The sequence below is a fragment of the Anabrus simplex genome, chromosome 3 (assembly GCF_040414725.1).
Source record: "Anabrus simplex isolate iqAnaSimp1 chromosome 3, ASM4041472v1, whole genome shotgun sequence".
Classification (NCBI taxonomy): Eukaryota; Metazoa; Arthropoda; class Insecta; order Orthoptera; family Tettigoniidae; genus Anabrus; species Anabrus simplex.
The window spans coordinates 248095980-248114582 of record NC_090267.1 but is presented as its reverse complement, the minus strand read 5'-3'; the positions used below and the strand labels follow the sequence as shown (position 1 = coordinate 248114582).

The following is an 18603-nucleotide window of genomic DNA, read 5'->3' as shown; positions in this document are numbered from 1 at the left end:
TAACAGAATTCTAGGGTAGCTAGTATACACACTGTGAATAAAACTATTTAATTGCATAGCTCCCAACATTACTCCAGAAATGCAACGGAAAAGTCTCCAAACGTCTTTTCTCGTGCGAAGATGGGTCAGGAAATTTTCATTGTAATGGTAGGCCCTCTTGCCTACTATCAGTCACAATCAAACTGGAGAGTTTAGGAAGGAGCTAGTAGTGGGAGGGAAGCGGCCATTGCCTTAAGATAGGTGGGAAAATGGGAAACCACGGAACACAATCTTCAGGGCTGCCGACAGTGGGGTTCGAACCCACTATCTCCTGAATGCAAACTCACCACTGCGCGCTCCTAACTGCATGGCCAACTCACTCGGTTTACGTAATATTATTAGGCTACATATTTGAGTCGTGTCTTCCAAATTAAAATGTAAATACTGTACATTTTTTAAATGAAAAATCTTCATTGTTGTCAGCATAATCGCACGAGTTACATTGGAGTTTAAATGTTTAGCTGATCACGTAGTGTCGTGCGAGAGCGGTGTCTGGATTAGCACTAATTACATGCGAGCACTATTCCGTGGGACATAAACCCGCCTGGCACTCAACAGCAACCGAGTGATTATGAACGAGCAGTGGAACACTAGAAGTTAAATACTCCGTTATGTCTTCTTCGTGATAACACCAAAATAGTTCAATTTTGCAGCTAATATTTACCTGTCCAATATTATAGGTAATGCCCTGAGAGAAACTGAAATTTTATCATATTTTTTATGTAGTATTCCTTGCCCAGCTATTCATTCCTGCCAACCAGCTGACTAAAATTTCTGAGGAGAACACTGTGCAAGGCTGTTTGCAAAGATATGTTACAGCCACTAAATTACCTTTTCTCTTTGCCATGCGGAAATTGTGAACCGCAGCTACAGATAAAAGCTCTCAATGGGAGTGTGGCCCCCAAGGGCACCACTATTCTCAAGACAGATTGACCTGGGTTGGCAAAGATCGGTTACAGCTACTAAATTACCTTCAGGGGCCACTGTTCTCATGACAGATTTGCTTGGATTTGCAAAATAGGTTACAGCTACTAACAGAGCCTTTTGAGTTTTTAATCTGCACGGGTTGGTAACGGAAGTTAACAGTCATGAATTTCGGGAATGACTTCATGTCTGCAAATGGCAGTGGTAGTAGCTGATCGACGAATGGACAAAGGTGCGTGAAATGTTTCATTATGAAGTTACAAATGTAAATGTACCTTTTGGAGTGGGCGAATTGGGTCCCTGCATTTATAAGGAACACATCTCTTCTAAAATGATTTTAAGCCAATTCATACATATTACTCGCCAAGTTATAAGTTACTGTTATTTATAAGTTTCATTTCCGTATTGATGGATATTACTTTACAGAAAAACAATATATATACAAATCTCCACCCTATCAATACAAATTTATTTTACATTAAGCAAGTAAATATAGTCAAATAGTCAAGACTAGTTTCGACCCCTAGGGGGTCATCCTCAGTTGACATGCAATAAAAATTGTATTGTTCATAAAAACATCACATATAGTGGTAAAAGTTTGGACTAATTTAGACTGATCGTTAATGTTGGTATGTCTAATGCATGACTAGTGTGCATCGTTTATGAAGACACATATCACCTTACTGCTATTACCATCCAATTAGGTTATATAATATGGAACACACATATGTTTGTGTAACTCAACAGTGGCAAGTTCAACTATGTACACAATTGGCTATTGATTAGTCACATGAAAGTACAAAACACTGGCTTGAACATTTCTGATTGAGGTATCAATGCAACACCTTACTTGCATACATCCTAGAAGCTAAATTCAGTTTGTAAGGCCCATTACTTCTGATTGAAACTTAGTATGAAGTTAAAATTTGAATAAAAATATTTGCTAATGTAGACATTAAAATGTTGTTAAAATGGGCATATAGTCAAAAACAGTGGTATGTATGCCACACATGTCTAGTTAAAAATACATTACATTGATGTTGTTTATGTGCGGTACAACATGTACACTGATTTGGAATAAATGAGGTTTGTATATATAGTGTTCCAACAAAATGGATCCATAAAAATATTATATGTAAAGACAATTGGTATTATAATGATCCGCTGCAGATCAGGTAATGCTGTTTATTTATCTGGAGATATTATTGGCAGCTACAGATGTATGGAGTTATTAGAAATGTTAATGGAGCATGTTTTCTTCCGTAGTCGCGATGTTTATAGTTAGTGGCATTAGTCAAATATGTTGAAAGTTATGCGTCTTGGTGCACGTTGATTTGTCCTGGAAGCTTATATGTTGTAAAAAACAAGGTGGAGTGTCTGGAAATAGAAATAATAGTGTGATAATGTTGTGGATAGAAAGTGTAATAGTGAATCGTATGTCGTTTTACTTACGTAAAATGTTGGAACCGTGCGTTCTTTGTAGCTGCCTGTTGGGATCTGATACGTGTAGCTCTGAGATTGTAGTTAGCGGCGGTAGAGGGGAGGTTTGGGGGGATGGGTGGAGTGTTAGTGATGGGAGTGGGGTTGGAGGGGAGAGGGTTTTGGGGCGGTTGATTTGAACATATCGATTTTTGTTTGCTTATTCTTTTGATATAGAAATCTTTTAATAAGGGAATTACTGCATGAAAAAGAATATTGTTTCTGTCTATACTTTCATTTAGGTTGGAGTTTGGATTCACGTATTTGTCTAAATTTATGTAAAATTCTTCTATTATACTGAGCAAGGGACTTTTTGGATTCATATTAAGGATTTGCATGTCGTTCTTAATGTCCGTGAAATTATGTTTTTGATCGTCAATATGCTGACCCATAGCTGAGAAATGTCTGTGTTTGACGGCGTTTACATGTTCATTATATCGTATTAAAAAACTTCTACCGGTAAGTCCTATATAGCTGGCTCGGCAGTCGTTGCATTTTAGGCGATAGACTCCTGAGTGATTGTATTTATTTATGTTATTAACTGATTTGGAATTGTATAGTATGTTGGTGTTATTGCGTGCCGTTTTATATGCTATTTTTAGGCCTTGTTTTTTGAAGATATTTGTTATGGGATGTATATGGTTATTGTTGTAAGTAAACAGTGCATATTCTTTTTTATTTTTAGTGATTCTGGTTAGCTTGGTTTTAGGTTGGTTTTTGACTTTATTGATGATCCGGTTTATCATTTCTCTTTTATATCCGTTTTGTTTTGCTATTTCATGGATTGTGTTTAGTTCTTTATTTAGATTTTCCTTTGAAAGTGGAATGTTGTATGCTCTATGAATCATACTATAGTATGCAGCTCTTTTATGGGCATGTGGGTGGGTGGAGTCTATCTTTATTGTATTTGATGTGTGGGTAGGTTTTCTATATATATTGTATGTTAGGTGGTTGTTATGTCTGGTTATGGATATGTCTAAGTAGTTTATAGTATTGTTGTGTTCAGTGTCCATGGTAAATTTAATGTGGGGATCTATTTTATTTAGTTGTTCTAGGATTATGTTTTCATTAGTATGTCTATTGTCCATGATTATAAATGCATCATCGACAAACCTGCACCAATAGATGATATTTTCTATTTTTTAATTTCTTGGTGTTCTAAGTAATCCATATATATATCAGCTATTATGCCTGATATTGGTGATCCCATGGGTAATCCTTTTTGTTGATAGATAGTGTCATGGAACTTGAAATAATTGTTATTGATAGCGAATTGTAAAAGTTTAATAAATTCATCTATTTCCAATTTGCTTAGCTTACTGTGGTTATAAAGGTTGGATTCTATGATAGTGATAGTTTTTTGTGTGGGTATATTGGGATACATGTTTGTTATATCATATGTTGCTAGCTTGTAGAAGTGTTCTATTCTTATATTCTTAGTAATGTTGCAGAAATCTATTGAGTTTTTTATGGTTTTGTTTGCTTGAAAAACGTAATGTTTTTTAAGGAATTTTTGTATGTATTTGGATAATTTATAAATAGGGCTTGGTCTATAATTTATTATGGGTCTCATAGGAATATTGTTTTTATGGATCTTAGGATAAGCTCTAGCTGTAGGTATCCCTGGATTCATGGTGGTTAATTTTGCAGTTTCCTGTTCGTTCAAAAGAAAATTGGTGTTTTTTTAGGAGAATTTTTAAGTTTTTCTGGATACTGTTAGTAGGATCTTTAGTCTTGATTTGAAAAGTTTCATCTTGAAAGCAGGTTTTTGTTTTTGTTATATATTCCTCTTTATCCATAATAACTGTAGTGTTTCCTTTATCTGCCTTTGTTACTATTAGGTTATTTTGCTGGATTTTATTTTTGAGTACCTTAATTTGTGTTTGGTTTGTGATATCTTGATTCTGAGGTTTTTGAGTGATCTTATCAACATATTGTGGTAGTGTTTTTTTAATTTCATATCTAATTTCATTTTGTTTTTCTTGGGGTATTTTGTTTAGAGCATCTTCTGTTTCAGTAATAATAGTGGCTATGTTTTCAAATACTGAATTGTTTTTCCAGTTATGTTTTGGTCCTTTGCTCAGTATAGTTGTTTCTTTTTCATTGAATGTTGTGTTAGTTAGGTTTTGGAGTGGGGGATGGAAAATATGTTGGTTGTTATCTGTAGAAACAGTAATATGTTGTCTATACTGTGTATGGTTGGTTTGGTTTAGTGATGCCTTGAGTGCGTTGAGTTTCTTGTTTAAGGTATTCTGCTTCTGTATGGCTATGTTTTCTATCTTTTCGTTAGTTATTTGTTGGAAGTTGCTAAATAAAGAACTAAACACAATCCATGAAATAGCAAAACAAAACGGATATAAAAGAGAAATGATAAACCGGATCATCAATAAAGTCAAAAACCAACCTAAAACCAAGCTAACCAGAATCACTAAAAATAAAAAAGAATATGCACTGTTTACTTACAACAATAACCATATACATCCCATAACAAATATCTTCAAAAAACAAGGCCTAAAAATAGCATATAAAACGGCACGCAATAACACCAACATACTATACAATTCCAAATCAGTTAATAACATAAATAAATACAATCACTCAGGAGTCTATCGCCTAAAATGCAACGACTGCCGAGCCAGCTATATAGGACTTACCGGTAGAAGTTTTTTAATACGATATAATGAACATGTAAACGCCGTCAAACACAGACATTTCTCAGCTATGGGTCAGCATATTGACGATCAAAAACATAATTTCACGGACATTAAGAACGACATGCAAATCCTTAATATGAATCCAAAAAGTCCCTTGCTCAGTATAATAGAAGAATTTTACATAAATTTAGACAAATACGTGAATCCAAACTCCAACCTAAATGAAAGTATAGACAGAAACAATATTCTTTTTCATGCAGTAATTCCCTTATTAAAAGATTTCTATATCAAAAGAATAAGCAAACAAAAATCGATATGTTCAAATCAACCGCCCCAAAACCCTCTCCCCTCCAACCCCACTCCCATCACTAACACTCCACCCATCCCCCCAAACCTCCCCTCTACCGCCGCTAACTACAATCTCAGAGCTACACGTATCAGATCCCAACAGGCAGCTACAAAGAACGCACGGTTCCAACATTTTACGTAAGTAAAACGACATACGATTCACTATTACACTTTCTATCCACAACATTATCACACTATTATTTCTATTTCCAGACACTCCACCTTGTTTTTTACAACATATAAGCTTCCAGGACAAATCAACGTGCACCAAGACGCATAACTTTCAACATATTTGACTAATGCCACTAACTATAAACATCGCGACTACGGAAGAAAACATGCTCCATTAACATTTCTAATAACTCCATACATCTGTAGCTGCCAATAATATCTCCAGATAAATAAACAGCATTACCTGATCTGCAGCGGATCATTATAATACCAATTGTCTTTACATATAATATTTTTATGGATCCATTTTGTTGGAACACTATATATACAAACCTCATTTATTCCAAATCAGTGTACATGTTGTACCGCACATAAACAACATCAATGTAATGTATTTTTAACTAGACATGTGTGGCATACATACCACTGTTTTTGACTATATGCCCATTTTAACAACATTTTAATGTCTACATTAGCAAATATTTTTATTCAAATTTTAACTTCATACTAAGTTTCAATCAGAAGTAATGGGCCTTACAAACTGAATTTAGCTTCTAGGATGTATGCAAGTAAGGTGTTGCATTGATACCTCAATCAGAAATGTTCAAGCCAGTGTTTTGTACTTTCATGTGACTAATCAATAGCCAATTGTGTACATAGTTGAACTTGCCACTGTTGAGTTACACAAACATATGTGTGTTCCATATTATATAACCTAATTGGATGGTAATAGCAGTAAGGTGATATGTGTCTTCATAAACGATGCACACTAGTCATGCATTAGACATACCAACATTAACGATCAGTCTAAATTAGTCCAAACTTTTACCACTATATGTGATGTTTTTATGAACAATACAATTTTTATTGCATGTCAACTGAGGATGACCCCCTAGGGGTCGAAACTAGTCTTGACTATTTGACTATATTTACTTGCTTAATGTAAAATAAATTTGTATTGATAGGGTGGAGATTTGTATATATATTGTTTTTCTGTAAAGTTATAAGTTATACGCTGCAGTGTCTACAATAGGTTTCTACCGTACCTATGTGTAGAATAAGAAGCATACAAGTCAGTTGTCAAATTTAGAAACCACTACTACAAATCTGACTTTGAACAGAATTAGAAATTTTGGATCAATGTGATAAAGGATTTTTTTCCACCAAATCCCTAGAAAATAAATGTAATTCATTTTTACATCCCACCATCTAATTTTAAAAATTATTTTACATGCCGGTATATCTACTGACACGGGGCTAACTTATCTGAGCACCTGTGAATACTACCAAACCAAGCCAGGATCAAAACTGCCATCTTGGGCTCAGAAAACAGTGCCTTACACACCTGAGTCACTCAGCCTGGCAGGACAAACATTAACCATTTAACACGATTAAGCTGTTAGGCTAGTCAGCAAAGGGGTCATTTCTCATATCCAAAACAAAAAAGTAAAAGGTTTGAGAGGACCTTGAAAGTGATACACAAGAAAGAAATATAAACAGATGAAAACAAGTGACAAACGATAGGCGCCGCAGGAAATTCGCATTCCTTTCCCTCTGGGTTTCAAGAATACTTGGATTAAGGTCCATCCACACCGAGCTACAATAACAGAGAGGTGGAAGCACTGCCTGCCTGAAGCTAATTGTGAACAAACGTCCGCCATGTTTCCAGTGGTCATACAAGCAATGGGACGTGGTTCTAGAATAACCAAAAACATTGAAAATAAGCAATATAGAATCACTGGTGCAAAAATGAAGACCGTTTGCAGAAAGCTAAGAGCATTATCATAGGGTGTGAAAAGTGCCACTTCATCCATGCTGCGGCGTGAGGAAAACATCATGATCAGCTGATTGTAGGGTAGTTCAAAAATGATATAAGGAGAATAGTCATACAGTGAAATAAGAACAGTCCACGAAATCTGAACAAGTGCATTACCCTGCTCGGCTGATGTGGTTAATCATAAATTAAAATAAAAACCGTGGGCATAAATGAGTATTTACGATGGAAACCCTTATAACTAAAAGGACCTACGACAGGCTAGAACCTCATTCTGATCACATTTTAAGAAGTAATGCATCCCCATGTTTGCCTCTATAATGGTTTCATGTAATTATTTCTTATAATGTAGGGGACATCATTTCTCATTGCGGTGTCATACCGGCATTACTAATTTTTTTTGCCACTTTTTTAATTTCGCACTATCACTTCAAAGGTTTTCAGCGATGGAGAGAAGAGAAAAGGGTAGGATTGGGAAGCAAAGCGAACAAAGTTATTTCATTCCTGTCCATTTTAAGACAAGCTAAGCTAGTAGCTCTTAGGACTTCAATATGAAATTCTGGCAAAAGTTCAGCAAGACTCACAATTTTGCAGGGCACGCATCTAGGCTCAATTGCACTGACATTTGTTTCTCTCTCGTTCGCTTCTCGCGATGGTCGTGATCGTGCGATGGATAGGGCTGCCAACTGTTCATCTAAAGAACTAGTCCTAGAGCAGCAGCGCTACTGTTGAATTTATGAATCTGATATGGTGACAAAGCCACTGGTCTGGATTGGTTAGGGTAGGATAGTGATAGTGCCATTGGTCTAGATGAAGCAAAGGCGGTCTGGGGACGTTAAGACTCCAGGTTAGAACACGCAAAGCAGCCCTAGGCCTCTAGTGACCCGCGTGCCACCTCCATTGATCTGGATACGTTACGGCAGGTTAGTGACAAAGCAATTGGACTACGATCAAGCATGGGGGAAGCCCTGACTTTGGTGACGTCTGCCCACCAATGACTGTTGATAGTTTTGTCTAACTGCGCCGGTGGCTTTGTGCGGTGGGTGTGTGATTAATATTCGTGCTTTTGCGTGAAAGCATTATGAGAAATGCAGTGATTTAGTGGAATCCTATCAGCAACATTACTTGCTTTCTAGGGAGAGAGTGTGAGAAGTGTGGTCATGACGTTAAATTGATTGCTTAAGAAAATCAATCTGATAATTTTCAGCTGTTGTCGGAAAAACAAAGAGGGTGCCCAGTGCCGCTGGTATGCAACTGCGCGGAAAAATACTTTATTTCCCGAGTCAAAGTTCTCCCTATTTCAAATAGGTTACTTCTCGGTTCTATGGTGCATATTGATTAAACCTCTGGACCTGACTATCAAGTTGGAGTTGGGTTTTTCCAAAACAACTTTCAATGATTAGTGCAACTTTTATAGATAAGTTCGTGCGGCGTGGACGGACGCCAATAAGAAAAAAACCATACGCAAGGCTGGCATTCTTGAAAGAGCTTACGATGTTCAATCGCCACGCACCATCTCCCCGTCACCTGATCGTAAGTTCTCGCGCCAATTCGCTTTGTTTTGACAACTTGAAACAAGGGTGCCCTTGAAGAACTTTCACCCGTTAGGAGCGCTGATTACAGTGAACTGAAAATGTTAAGGATACACCTTTTCAATACAATGACAATTTATTGATGCGAGTTAGATCACATGTCGTTTTATACAAGATTGGTACTAGTTTCAATGCTCATTGTGCATCATCAGCCAATGAAACAATCAAGCAAATCACAGCTAATCAAAAAAACATAAAACACATGACAGCACCTACAATGACAAATGTTAAATTGTAGCAAGTTAAAATTGTGGTCCAAGATGAGAGTATGGTGCGTCTGACCATACAGTAAAATTCTATAAAATCTGAGAATGTAATTAAGTTTTTGAGTCTTCATACACAAGAAAATAGTCTAGCTCGAGGCATATAGATCATAAGGTGTATCTTTAGTCTTCTTAAAAAGAAACTGCAAAATGTGTTATCCGTGGGAAGAATAGTTTGTTCCCCTAACCTGTGGTATTCAACAGACTTAATTAACTCAGGTGGTTCTGAAGCAAAAAAATGTGGTCATGTGAAGATCTTAATTTGAACCAATGTTGTGATTCCCAGCTCAATACGGAATGGTGGTGACCTTGAGAAGCATGCTGGCGCAGTTGTTGAAAGGAGTGGATCATGACTACTGAAGAGTCCAAGCACTGGTACCAATCTTGGGTTACATCGCGCATTCCTATCTACAAAATGTCACTGTAAAATTTGTCACAAATGGAACATAATTGCTTTTACTTAAATGAAGTGAAAAATCTGCAGTACAGTAAGAAATACCGTCGTTATTACAGAAATATGAATACATACTTAAGGCCTGCAGACAGGACCCTTTATGTCGTATTCCGTTGCTGGTGACGTCTTATTAACTTCTTGAGGTCCAGGGCTAGCACCAAGGAATGGGAGTGTTATGCCTGTGGATTCTCATTATCTTTGTCCATATGACTAGAGTGGCCAGTTCAAACAGCAAAATGGAGGTTAACAGCATTCACGATGCTATTTCATTTTTCAATGAGGCAAATGACCATGTTATAGTGATGTGGCTGGAACTCTATGGAACAACAACTAAGGACGCATTCAACAACTTGGTGGCGCACATTACAGAGAAATATCGCAGGTACCACAAAAATGATTTTTGTTGAAAGAAAAACAGCATGACCCCTGGACCAATAAATCACTAGTCCACAGAATTCTTCTTATGTAGGGCCTACTTTGGCCGTAGCTTTTTGTCGCCTAGTAAATCTTGCATATCGCAATACAATTCAGGAAATGTCATTGACAACTGAAGCAATGAAACGAAAGCAAAGAACTTCAGTGAACACAAGACATCAGACACGAAATTGTTGAAAGTGTAAAACAAACAAAAGACATACGTGTGTTACTGTGAGCGTAGCACCAAAGGTACTTGTGAAGTAGGTGTACATAATATTCTCAAAAAATAAAATATTTCTTAATTTACTGCAGATTTTAGACTTCAACTGTGTAAAAGCAATTATTATGTTCCATTTGTGACAAATTTTACAGTGACATTTCATAGATAGGAATGTGCGACATAACCCCAACCTTGTATTGAAATGGTGGATCCTTAACATTTTCAATTTATAGTAATCCCAGTTCAATATGGAACATAATGAAGTTTCTAACTTTTTAACTTTCAGTGTTTCTGCTAACATTTGGGTTTGCACATGCGCGAAGACTCAATTAGAGCACGAAAATTCATAGTGCAGAATATGATGCTTTCATATTTCTTCTAAAATTGACTAAGATCGCAAGCGAGTTCTAATTTGCAATATTTCAAATTCTGTATTATATTTAGTTATGTTATAAGGTAGTTTCATTTCCAGCTGTGCTCCTCAATGAATAACCTAACCCTCCATAATCATTTGTATATCACCAAAATAATAATATCCTAGGTTACATGAAGATTTTCTTTATTTCGTACCTTTACCAATATTTCTTTACATTGTTGTACAAAGCTTCACACACTTCAGACACAATAACTGAAATTACTTGTTTTGATATTCTAGACAAATCGATATAAGTGAAATGTAGGAGTCCCCAGCTGCTAGGAATCTTGGAAGTTATACCTAGCCTGTCATTAATGGAGGCATCTTTCCGATAATCGGAATAACTTCTTGCAACTTCAAATCCAATTACTGTCAACAAGAAATGAAAGTCATGTACTATCTGCGCACCTTTTCCAGATAGATTTACACCCTAGTGCTGAATTGGTCAACCTTGGCAATCTTCGAGATTCGTACTGGCAACCTTTGAAACACAAACTATGAATCGCTTAAGCATCGCTGGCGTACACTTTACGTACTAGTACTGTTGTTATTTACACAGCAAAGCCAAACTACAGAATTCACTCTAGGAATAAGATTCGCATCGAGAAATGTTATATAATGTGTGTGTGTGTGACACAGTTGTTGGCTTAAGATGACAAAGGTTTAGCAAAATTGATATCGATCGATCATATTATCGATTCAATTCATATTTCATTACCATTCAGTTGGCAGTACTACTGGAACCGGAATTGCTCCCTCCTTACTTTTCAAACCCGTACACAAATCTATCAATAAAAAGTGTGCAGATAGTAAGGGCATTCTCAGGAAAATTAAAAAAGCCTGCTGCATCATGAATTGGATGTTCTGACAAGCCTTCTCTCCAGTCTTAATTCAAAACACCTTTCCAACATTTTTCTTTGCCACACTTCACGTCTGCACTTTTGTCTAATTGTACTCAAACAAATAATGAAAGCCACAACTGTATTTTATTCTTCCCGGCCCTATCCATTGTAACCTCACCAACAGCTTTTCTGGCGTGGACAGAATGTTATCATTACTCCAGCCCGTTGGACAAGATCCGTGGAATGACCAAGACTGTCGTTTGTTTACACGCTCGCGCCCTTCTTGGGAAGGATGTTGTCAAGAACCTCTGTACTTAGGAACTAATGAACGAGTGGAACTTCGATAGCTGTTGGTGGCGATTATTGTTACACGACTGGCGAATTGTTCTTGCCGTGCGGACGTCCCCAGGTTAGAAGCCGTGAAGCGGCTCTAGACCTCTAGTTCTGTGTGGAAACTGGATTGGTCTGGACTCGTTCTTGCCATGTAGATGTTAGGATAGGACCTGCACAAGACCATTGGTCTGGAGTGGTTCCTGCCATGCGGATGTTAGGATAGGATCTGGACATGACCTGTGATATATGGACGACAGCAGCGCATTCTATGAGGTCTAGAGTTTGGAATATGAATTACAAGTTCCTTGTGTACTTTTACTCGCTACTTCCCTGCAATTGATTTTTCAATAAGATACGTCGCTTCCAATATCAGTTCATTGATGATTGCCCATTGACTGATGAAGTGGCTTTGATTTTCAATAAGACACATTCCCTCCAATACGAGTTTCTTGTCGATAGTTGATTCATTATTGATGGAATGGCTGCCTGCGGTGGTTATGTTATCAGTGCTTCTGACTTTGCAATCAAATATAATTGCAATTTAAAGGACTGGAGTTCTATCTGCTATTGCAGACAGTTTGTGAAAAGTGCAGACATGAAGTTCCATTGCGTGTGAATAAGTCTGGCAAACAATTTGAACAAACAGGCTTTCAGTGTCGACGAATCGAACAGGGTATGCAATGTATTTGGTCTGCTAGTGGAAGAAAAAATACCTTCTTTGAAGGCTCTAATTTGAGCTTATATCAAATTGGTCACTTTGCCGTCCTGTGGTGCGTTTACCGAAACCCCGGGGTCCATGTGTGAAACTAGAGTTTGGTTTCTCTGACATTTAGATAACAAAAAAATTTAAAAATATAGGAGAGCCCAGCATCATAGTAGAAATTGATTGATGAAAGCAAGTTCGGAAGGAGGAAGTACAATCGAGGCGGGCGGGTGGAAGGGCAGTAGCCCTTTGGAGGCGTGGAGAGGAACAACTTCAAAAACTCTTTTGTTGTTCCTGTCCAAAAAAGAGATAAAGACACATTAACAGCTGTCATTAAAGAGTGGATCATCCCAGGGACGATAATTAGGCTATATTGGATTGCTGGAGGGCTTAGGAGGGATTCGTGCATCTCCGCATGAATCACTCTGGTCTGTTACTGGGGTACGATGCGCATTGGTATCACCCAAATATCACTATAAAATTTGTCACATATGGAACATAATTGCTTTTACACGCATCAAGTGAAAAATCTGCGGCAAATTAAGAAATACCGTCGTTATTTGAGAAATATGAAAACATACTTAAGGCTTGTAGACAGGACTGGTTTATGTTGTACTCCGCTGCTGGTGCCGTCTTTTGTTACTTTCTTCAGGTCCAGGGCTAGCACCGTGGAATGGGAGTGCTATGTCTGTAGATTCTCATTATCTTTGTCCATATGACTAGAGCGGCCAGTTCAGACAGCAAAATAGAGGTCAACAGAAAAATAGCATGATCCCTGGACCAATAAATCACTATTCCACTGAATTTTTCTTATGTACATTGGCCATACCATTTTGTCGCCTATTAAATATTGCACATTGCAATACAATTCATGAAATGATGTCACTGACAAGTGAAGCAATGAAACTAAAGCAAAGAACTTCAGTGAACACAGATATCACACACAAAATTGTTGAAAGTGTAAGACAAAAGACATACGTGTCTCACTGTGAGCGCAACACCAAATGTACTTGTAAAGCGGTAAAGTACGTATACATAATATTCTCCAAAAGTCAAATATTTTTTTAATTTGCCGCAGATTTTTCACTTATTATGTTCCATTTATGACAAATTTTATAGTGATATTTGGGCGTTACCAATGCGCACTATACCCCTGTTACTGGACACTAAGAAGAGTGGTCACGTGAATAGGGGAAACAGGAGGGTGATGCCCATCAATTGCCCTCCCGTGCATACTCAGAATGTAGAAAACCAGTGGAGTTATATGAAGCACGGAAGCTACTAAGCTCTGGGATTCAGCAGGAGGAAACTATTTTTCCTTGATTATCTTGCCGAATCTCTTTTTAGGAGCTCGTTCCCCTTAAACGTCCAGGTGCACAAATTCCTGAAGGCTGATGCAACCCTCTACCCTCCTCTACATTAAGGTAAGTTTCATAAAACTTTATTGCTGTTCCGTATTGTAGGCCTGCATTGTTTCCTTAACATATTACCTTTTCTTGCGCTTTTAATGTGCTGGGGTTGGTAGAGGATTAGGATTAACATTATTGATGGGAACAAGATCACGTGCCACCATACAGTGGTCAATAGGATTGCAAGTAGCTACTTCAGAAATGAAATTTAATACTCTTCATTAGGTTATAAAAGTAAATGTGCTTCTTGGGGCGGGATGGTGGGTTCCGGAACATCGCACTGAACACATCTCTCCGAGACGCAATCCAAGTAATATTTCATTAATTTCCACTTAGAAATATGTTGTCCAACAGGCTGGAGTAATACCCAGAATGTTGAAGTTTATTAACTATGAAAAATGTTTACATTAATATTGTTTAATAACTTTGGTGTGGACTAGGCTTTACATTACGTATTCTGGGATCTAAAAATTAAAGCAGGCATTTTTCGTAATTTACTTTACTTTTGGATACGTAATTACAACATCCCTGGCGATAAAGATTACTTCCGCTATATATATATATATCAGCTGCTCAGCCACATGACCTATAGGTATTCGGGTGTTACGCGGTCAGCGCGACGACATATATATGTAAACACCACATGATCAACCGCAAACTGGACTCACACTCAGGGAGGCTATGAGTTGAGACACGTTGTGACCAGACTCACAGTCCATGGGTTTCACCAACGCCTGTGTATTAAAGCGAGTTTTCATGAGCCAAGTCCGGACTGCAGGTGCAAAAGATGCGGCGAACTTTGTGAACGCTATCACGTACTTAAGTGTAAACTGAGAATAGAATCCTTAACAAAATTCTGTACAGACGACTGCTCATAAGAATTATATATATTTTTTTTTTCCATGCACATTTGTGCGAAATAAAACATTTATTATATGTAAACAACAAGACCAACTACAATATCGTATTAGAGCACGAATGATAATGGTCTTTGATAAAGCAAGCTTGGAGTCTGTCTTGGATGCGGAGTTGCCACTAATCGATTAGTACGTTTACATGCAGGATTCAGATCGATCTGAGTACACTCAAGTGGTACACTTCCCGTATTGAGTCTCAAGGTCGATACGGTAAAATCTAGGATCGTATCGTACTCTGTTCGAATCGAGTTCCATGTAAACGCGGATCGTACTGAGATCGTATTGAAAACGACTGCGCACACATTCCATGTTTGTTCTAACGAAATCATCATCGTCAAAGTTCTGTCGAAATAAATGTAATAAGCCAGTAAATATATCTACCTGTATAAATGATCAGCAACTGCAATCATGTTATTAGACGGCCAGCCCTTGCGATTAACAAAATCATAACCTTCAGTTGGCAGTAAAATTGGAATGTGCGTTCTATCTATTGCACCAATTACCTTTGGAGTACTACACTTGCTTTCAAAATTAAAAATTATCTCCTGGTTTTCTGCTGCATTTGGCGTTTTTAAATTCTAAAAGGTGATATCGATTTTACTACAATTCTGCGTCGTTCGTATACGTTGATGTTGCCTGGCGGATTCAATACGATACTCAAATAGCCCTGTTAAATGTAAACGGGGATCGTATTCAATACCGTAAGTGTACTCAAATCTCAAACCCCGTGTAAACGTACTGGATGTTAACTGACGGTTGTAATTCCCGCCCTGTACATCAGCGCTCCGTGCTTCACTGCGGTAAACCATTACTGAACAAAGACATACTGGCGCCCGTACTTTGAGGCCATTGCCTGTCCTGTCACAAACCGGTGGAAACTGGCTACTTGCAATAGTGTGTCAACAAGTCTATGCATGTAATTTCACATCTGTAAGTGTTAATCGAAGAAAACCAGACATAGTCCATCTCCCTTTTACATCTCTAAACAGAAAAAGCTTAAACCAGTCAAAAATAAATAAGCGCAGTCATGCCACTAAAACTGAAGTTAATAATTGCAACGTATTAATATGGGAATTGGTTCGAAAGAATAATGTTACAGCAAGTACAGTAACTAGACAATGTACTATTTAACAGACACACATGAAAAATTGAGCAAGTTTTAGATTTTAATGCGTTTTATCGAGTTATCATGCTACGATCATTCAGCAAGACCACCGATCAGATTTTTTTTTTAAATCATCGAGAATAAACATTATCAGTCACATATAAATGAAGGAAGGTGTTCTTGAATTCCAACTCGACTACATGAGACCGCACCCCATTCACGTTACCTAGCATCGCATGAGATACTACCGATCGACCCTGGCGTAACTGACATACAGCGTGGAACAAACAAAAATTACTCTACAAATGTGCAAAAATGACAATAGTAGTTAACTCACTTGCTGGTGTTCCTGGCATTATCTCCCAGTCCGATACTAAAGTTGGTAGAAGACATCGCTAATCAAGCAGGTCGTCCAGACGTATGGTTTACTTGATCGAATTTCAAGCGAACTTGCCTCTGCTGAATGCCGCAAAAGTTGAAACCCTCTTCGAAACGCTATTGGAGGGAAGGTATTACGTCACTTCACGCACAAAACGTATCAACTGTTCGAATTTACATTGCAAGAGCATAAATTTGATAACGGTACAATATAAGGACGAATATTAATAACATATTAAAAAAATGAAATTATATTCGTATATAGTATCCAATATGATGTTTACATAAAATATTTTACTTAAACAATAAACAAATCATACAGATTTGTAATGCTACCACCAGGTGGCATTAGTTTCCATAGCAACAAATATGTCGCTAACAGATGTTGTGAGTGATTGTTTTAAAAGTTATTTTTATAGATAATTATTTTTTGTGTGTGATAGGACACACAGTTAATGCATAATTAATTTTATGGTAGGGTTTATGTTCAAATGAGGCTTTGAAATTGTTTATCTAGTTTTATTACTTGACTGAGAAATACGCTATGTTAAATCAAGCAACTGTTGAAGCACTGTACTCGGCCACATACGTCGAAAATTACCTGGACTGCGTTGAAAATTTGCCGGATGATTTGCAGAGGTATCTCTCACGAATGAGGGAACTTGATGTTACGTATCAAGGTTAGTTAGAAATTTTTTGCTATTCCGTGCAACGGTGTTCTGACAACTGCGGTTTGTATATTTTCATAGTGGAACTTACTTGCCTTAGCAGTAATTTTGGGGAACTGCATGGAATAATGTGTATTTATACATAAATTTTGCTCTGAGACACTCTGCTACTAATATCCTTAAATGCGTTGTTAGTAATGTTGTCGTAATATTCGTGTTGACGTAAAAATGCATTTACAAATGAACACCAATAATCAGGTGATCTGTATGAATCTTTATTATAAATCAAAGTGATCTCTAGAAACTCATGACATTTTATAGTATTTTTTGCATTTTTTAATATATATTCGTGTTTTATTGCGGTTCTGAGACCCTTCAAAAAGTATGAACATAGAGGAAGCATATGTACTATAGTTTAATTATGGTATTTGTTTACTCTTGTCTGATAAGAAATGTAGGTTCATTTTTCTTTTTACATTGTTTTAAATATAATCGTGCAGAAATTTTTGTGTTTATTCCTTGTTGAACTGACTTGCAGCCTTTTGTCTTTTCAATCATATGAGGAAATAGTAACATTCACAGTTCTTGCTGCACAGTTTGCACACATGCACACTGTTCACTATGTTCATTTTAACTCATTTTCATGCAGAGTTTTTTGACAGATATAATGCACAGGCTTACTATCCATTAACAACGTACAGTATATTTTTTGATTGATTAATTGATGCTACAATAATACCAGTGGGATCCTCTTTTTCTTATTTTAAGTAGTGTCATGTGTAAATATTTGTCACATAGAATTTCTTTTATTGTGCTGTTTTGTGTGTGAAGAGTTAGCAGAAACTGAAAAGGAGGAGTATAATAATTAGGCTTCACTTCTTTTATTTATTATTATAGCGAATAAATTGTGCATTACCGGGCGAGTTGGCCGTGCGTGTAGAGGCGCGCGGCTGTGAGCTTGCATCCGGGAGATAGTAGGTTCGAATCCCACTATCGGCAGCCCTGAAAATGGTTTTCCGTGGTTTCCCATTTTCACACCAGGCAAATGCTGGGGCTGTACCTTAATTAAGGCCACGGCCGCTTCCTTCCAACTCCTAGGCCTTTCCTATCCCATCGTCGCCATAAGACCTATCTGTGTCGGTGCGACGTAAAGCCCCTAGCAAAAAAAAAAAAAATAATAAAATTGTGCATTAAGTAAAGACAATCAGACGTACAGAACTCAGTGAGCGACTTAAATAGTTTTTTGCAGTTAACGACATGATAACGATCACAATGATTATCGCAGAGTTCATACAAGCACATGTTACTTGGGTCGTGCAAATCCTGTGATGGAATCCATGTACAGTCATTGAGGTCACAAAGTGTCACAGCGCCTGGTTTGTATTCACTCATGTCTTGTTCATCATGGCCTCAGTGGAGTAAAACTCTAACCAGATTTCTTTCTTCTTCTCTTGCCCCTCCTCCATTAGCGTCTTCCAGCTGTCAGTTGATAGTAGGG

The 18603-nt window shown here is 37.4% G+C and overlaps 2 protein-coding genes across 2 annotated transcripts in view; one reads left to right on the top strand and one right to left on the bottom strand.

Moving 5' to 3' along the window:
• Jupiter (microtubule-associated protein Jupiter) overlaps positions 1-16667 on the bottom strand; it is a 398214-nt gene extending 381547 nt beyond the window's left edge. Inside the window, exon 1 of the mRNA XM_067142979.2 lies at positions 16397-16667. Within this exon, the coding sequence (XP_066999080.1) occupies positions 16397-16452 (56 nt within the window). The 5' untranslated portion in view covers positions 16453-16667. The remainder of the gene's footprint in view (positions 1-16396) is intronic.
• A 163-nt stretch (positions 16668-16830) lies between these two features.
• LOC136866206 (inhibitor of growth protein 1) overlaps positions 16831-18603 on the top strand; it is a 75312-nt gene continuing 73539 nt past the window's right edge. Inside the window, exon 1 of the mRNA XM_067142969.2 lies at positions 16831-17117. Coding sequence (XP_066999070.1) covers positions 16982-17117 — 136 coding nt within the window. The 5' untranslated portion in view covers positions 16831-16981. The remainder of the gene's footprint in view (positions 17118-18603) is intronic.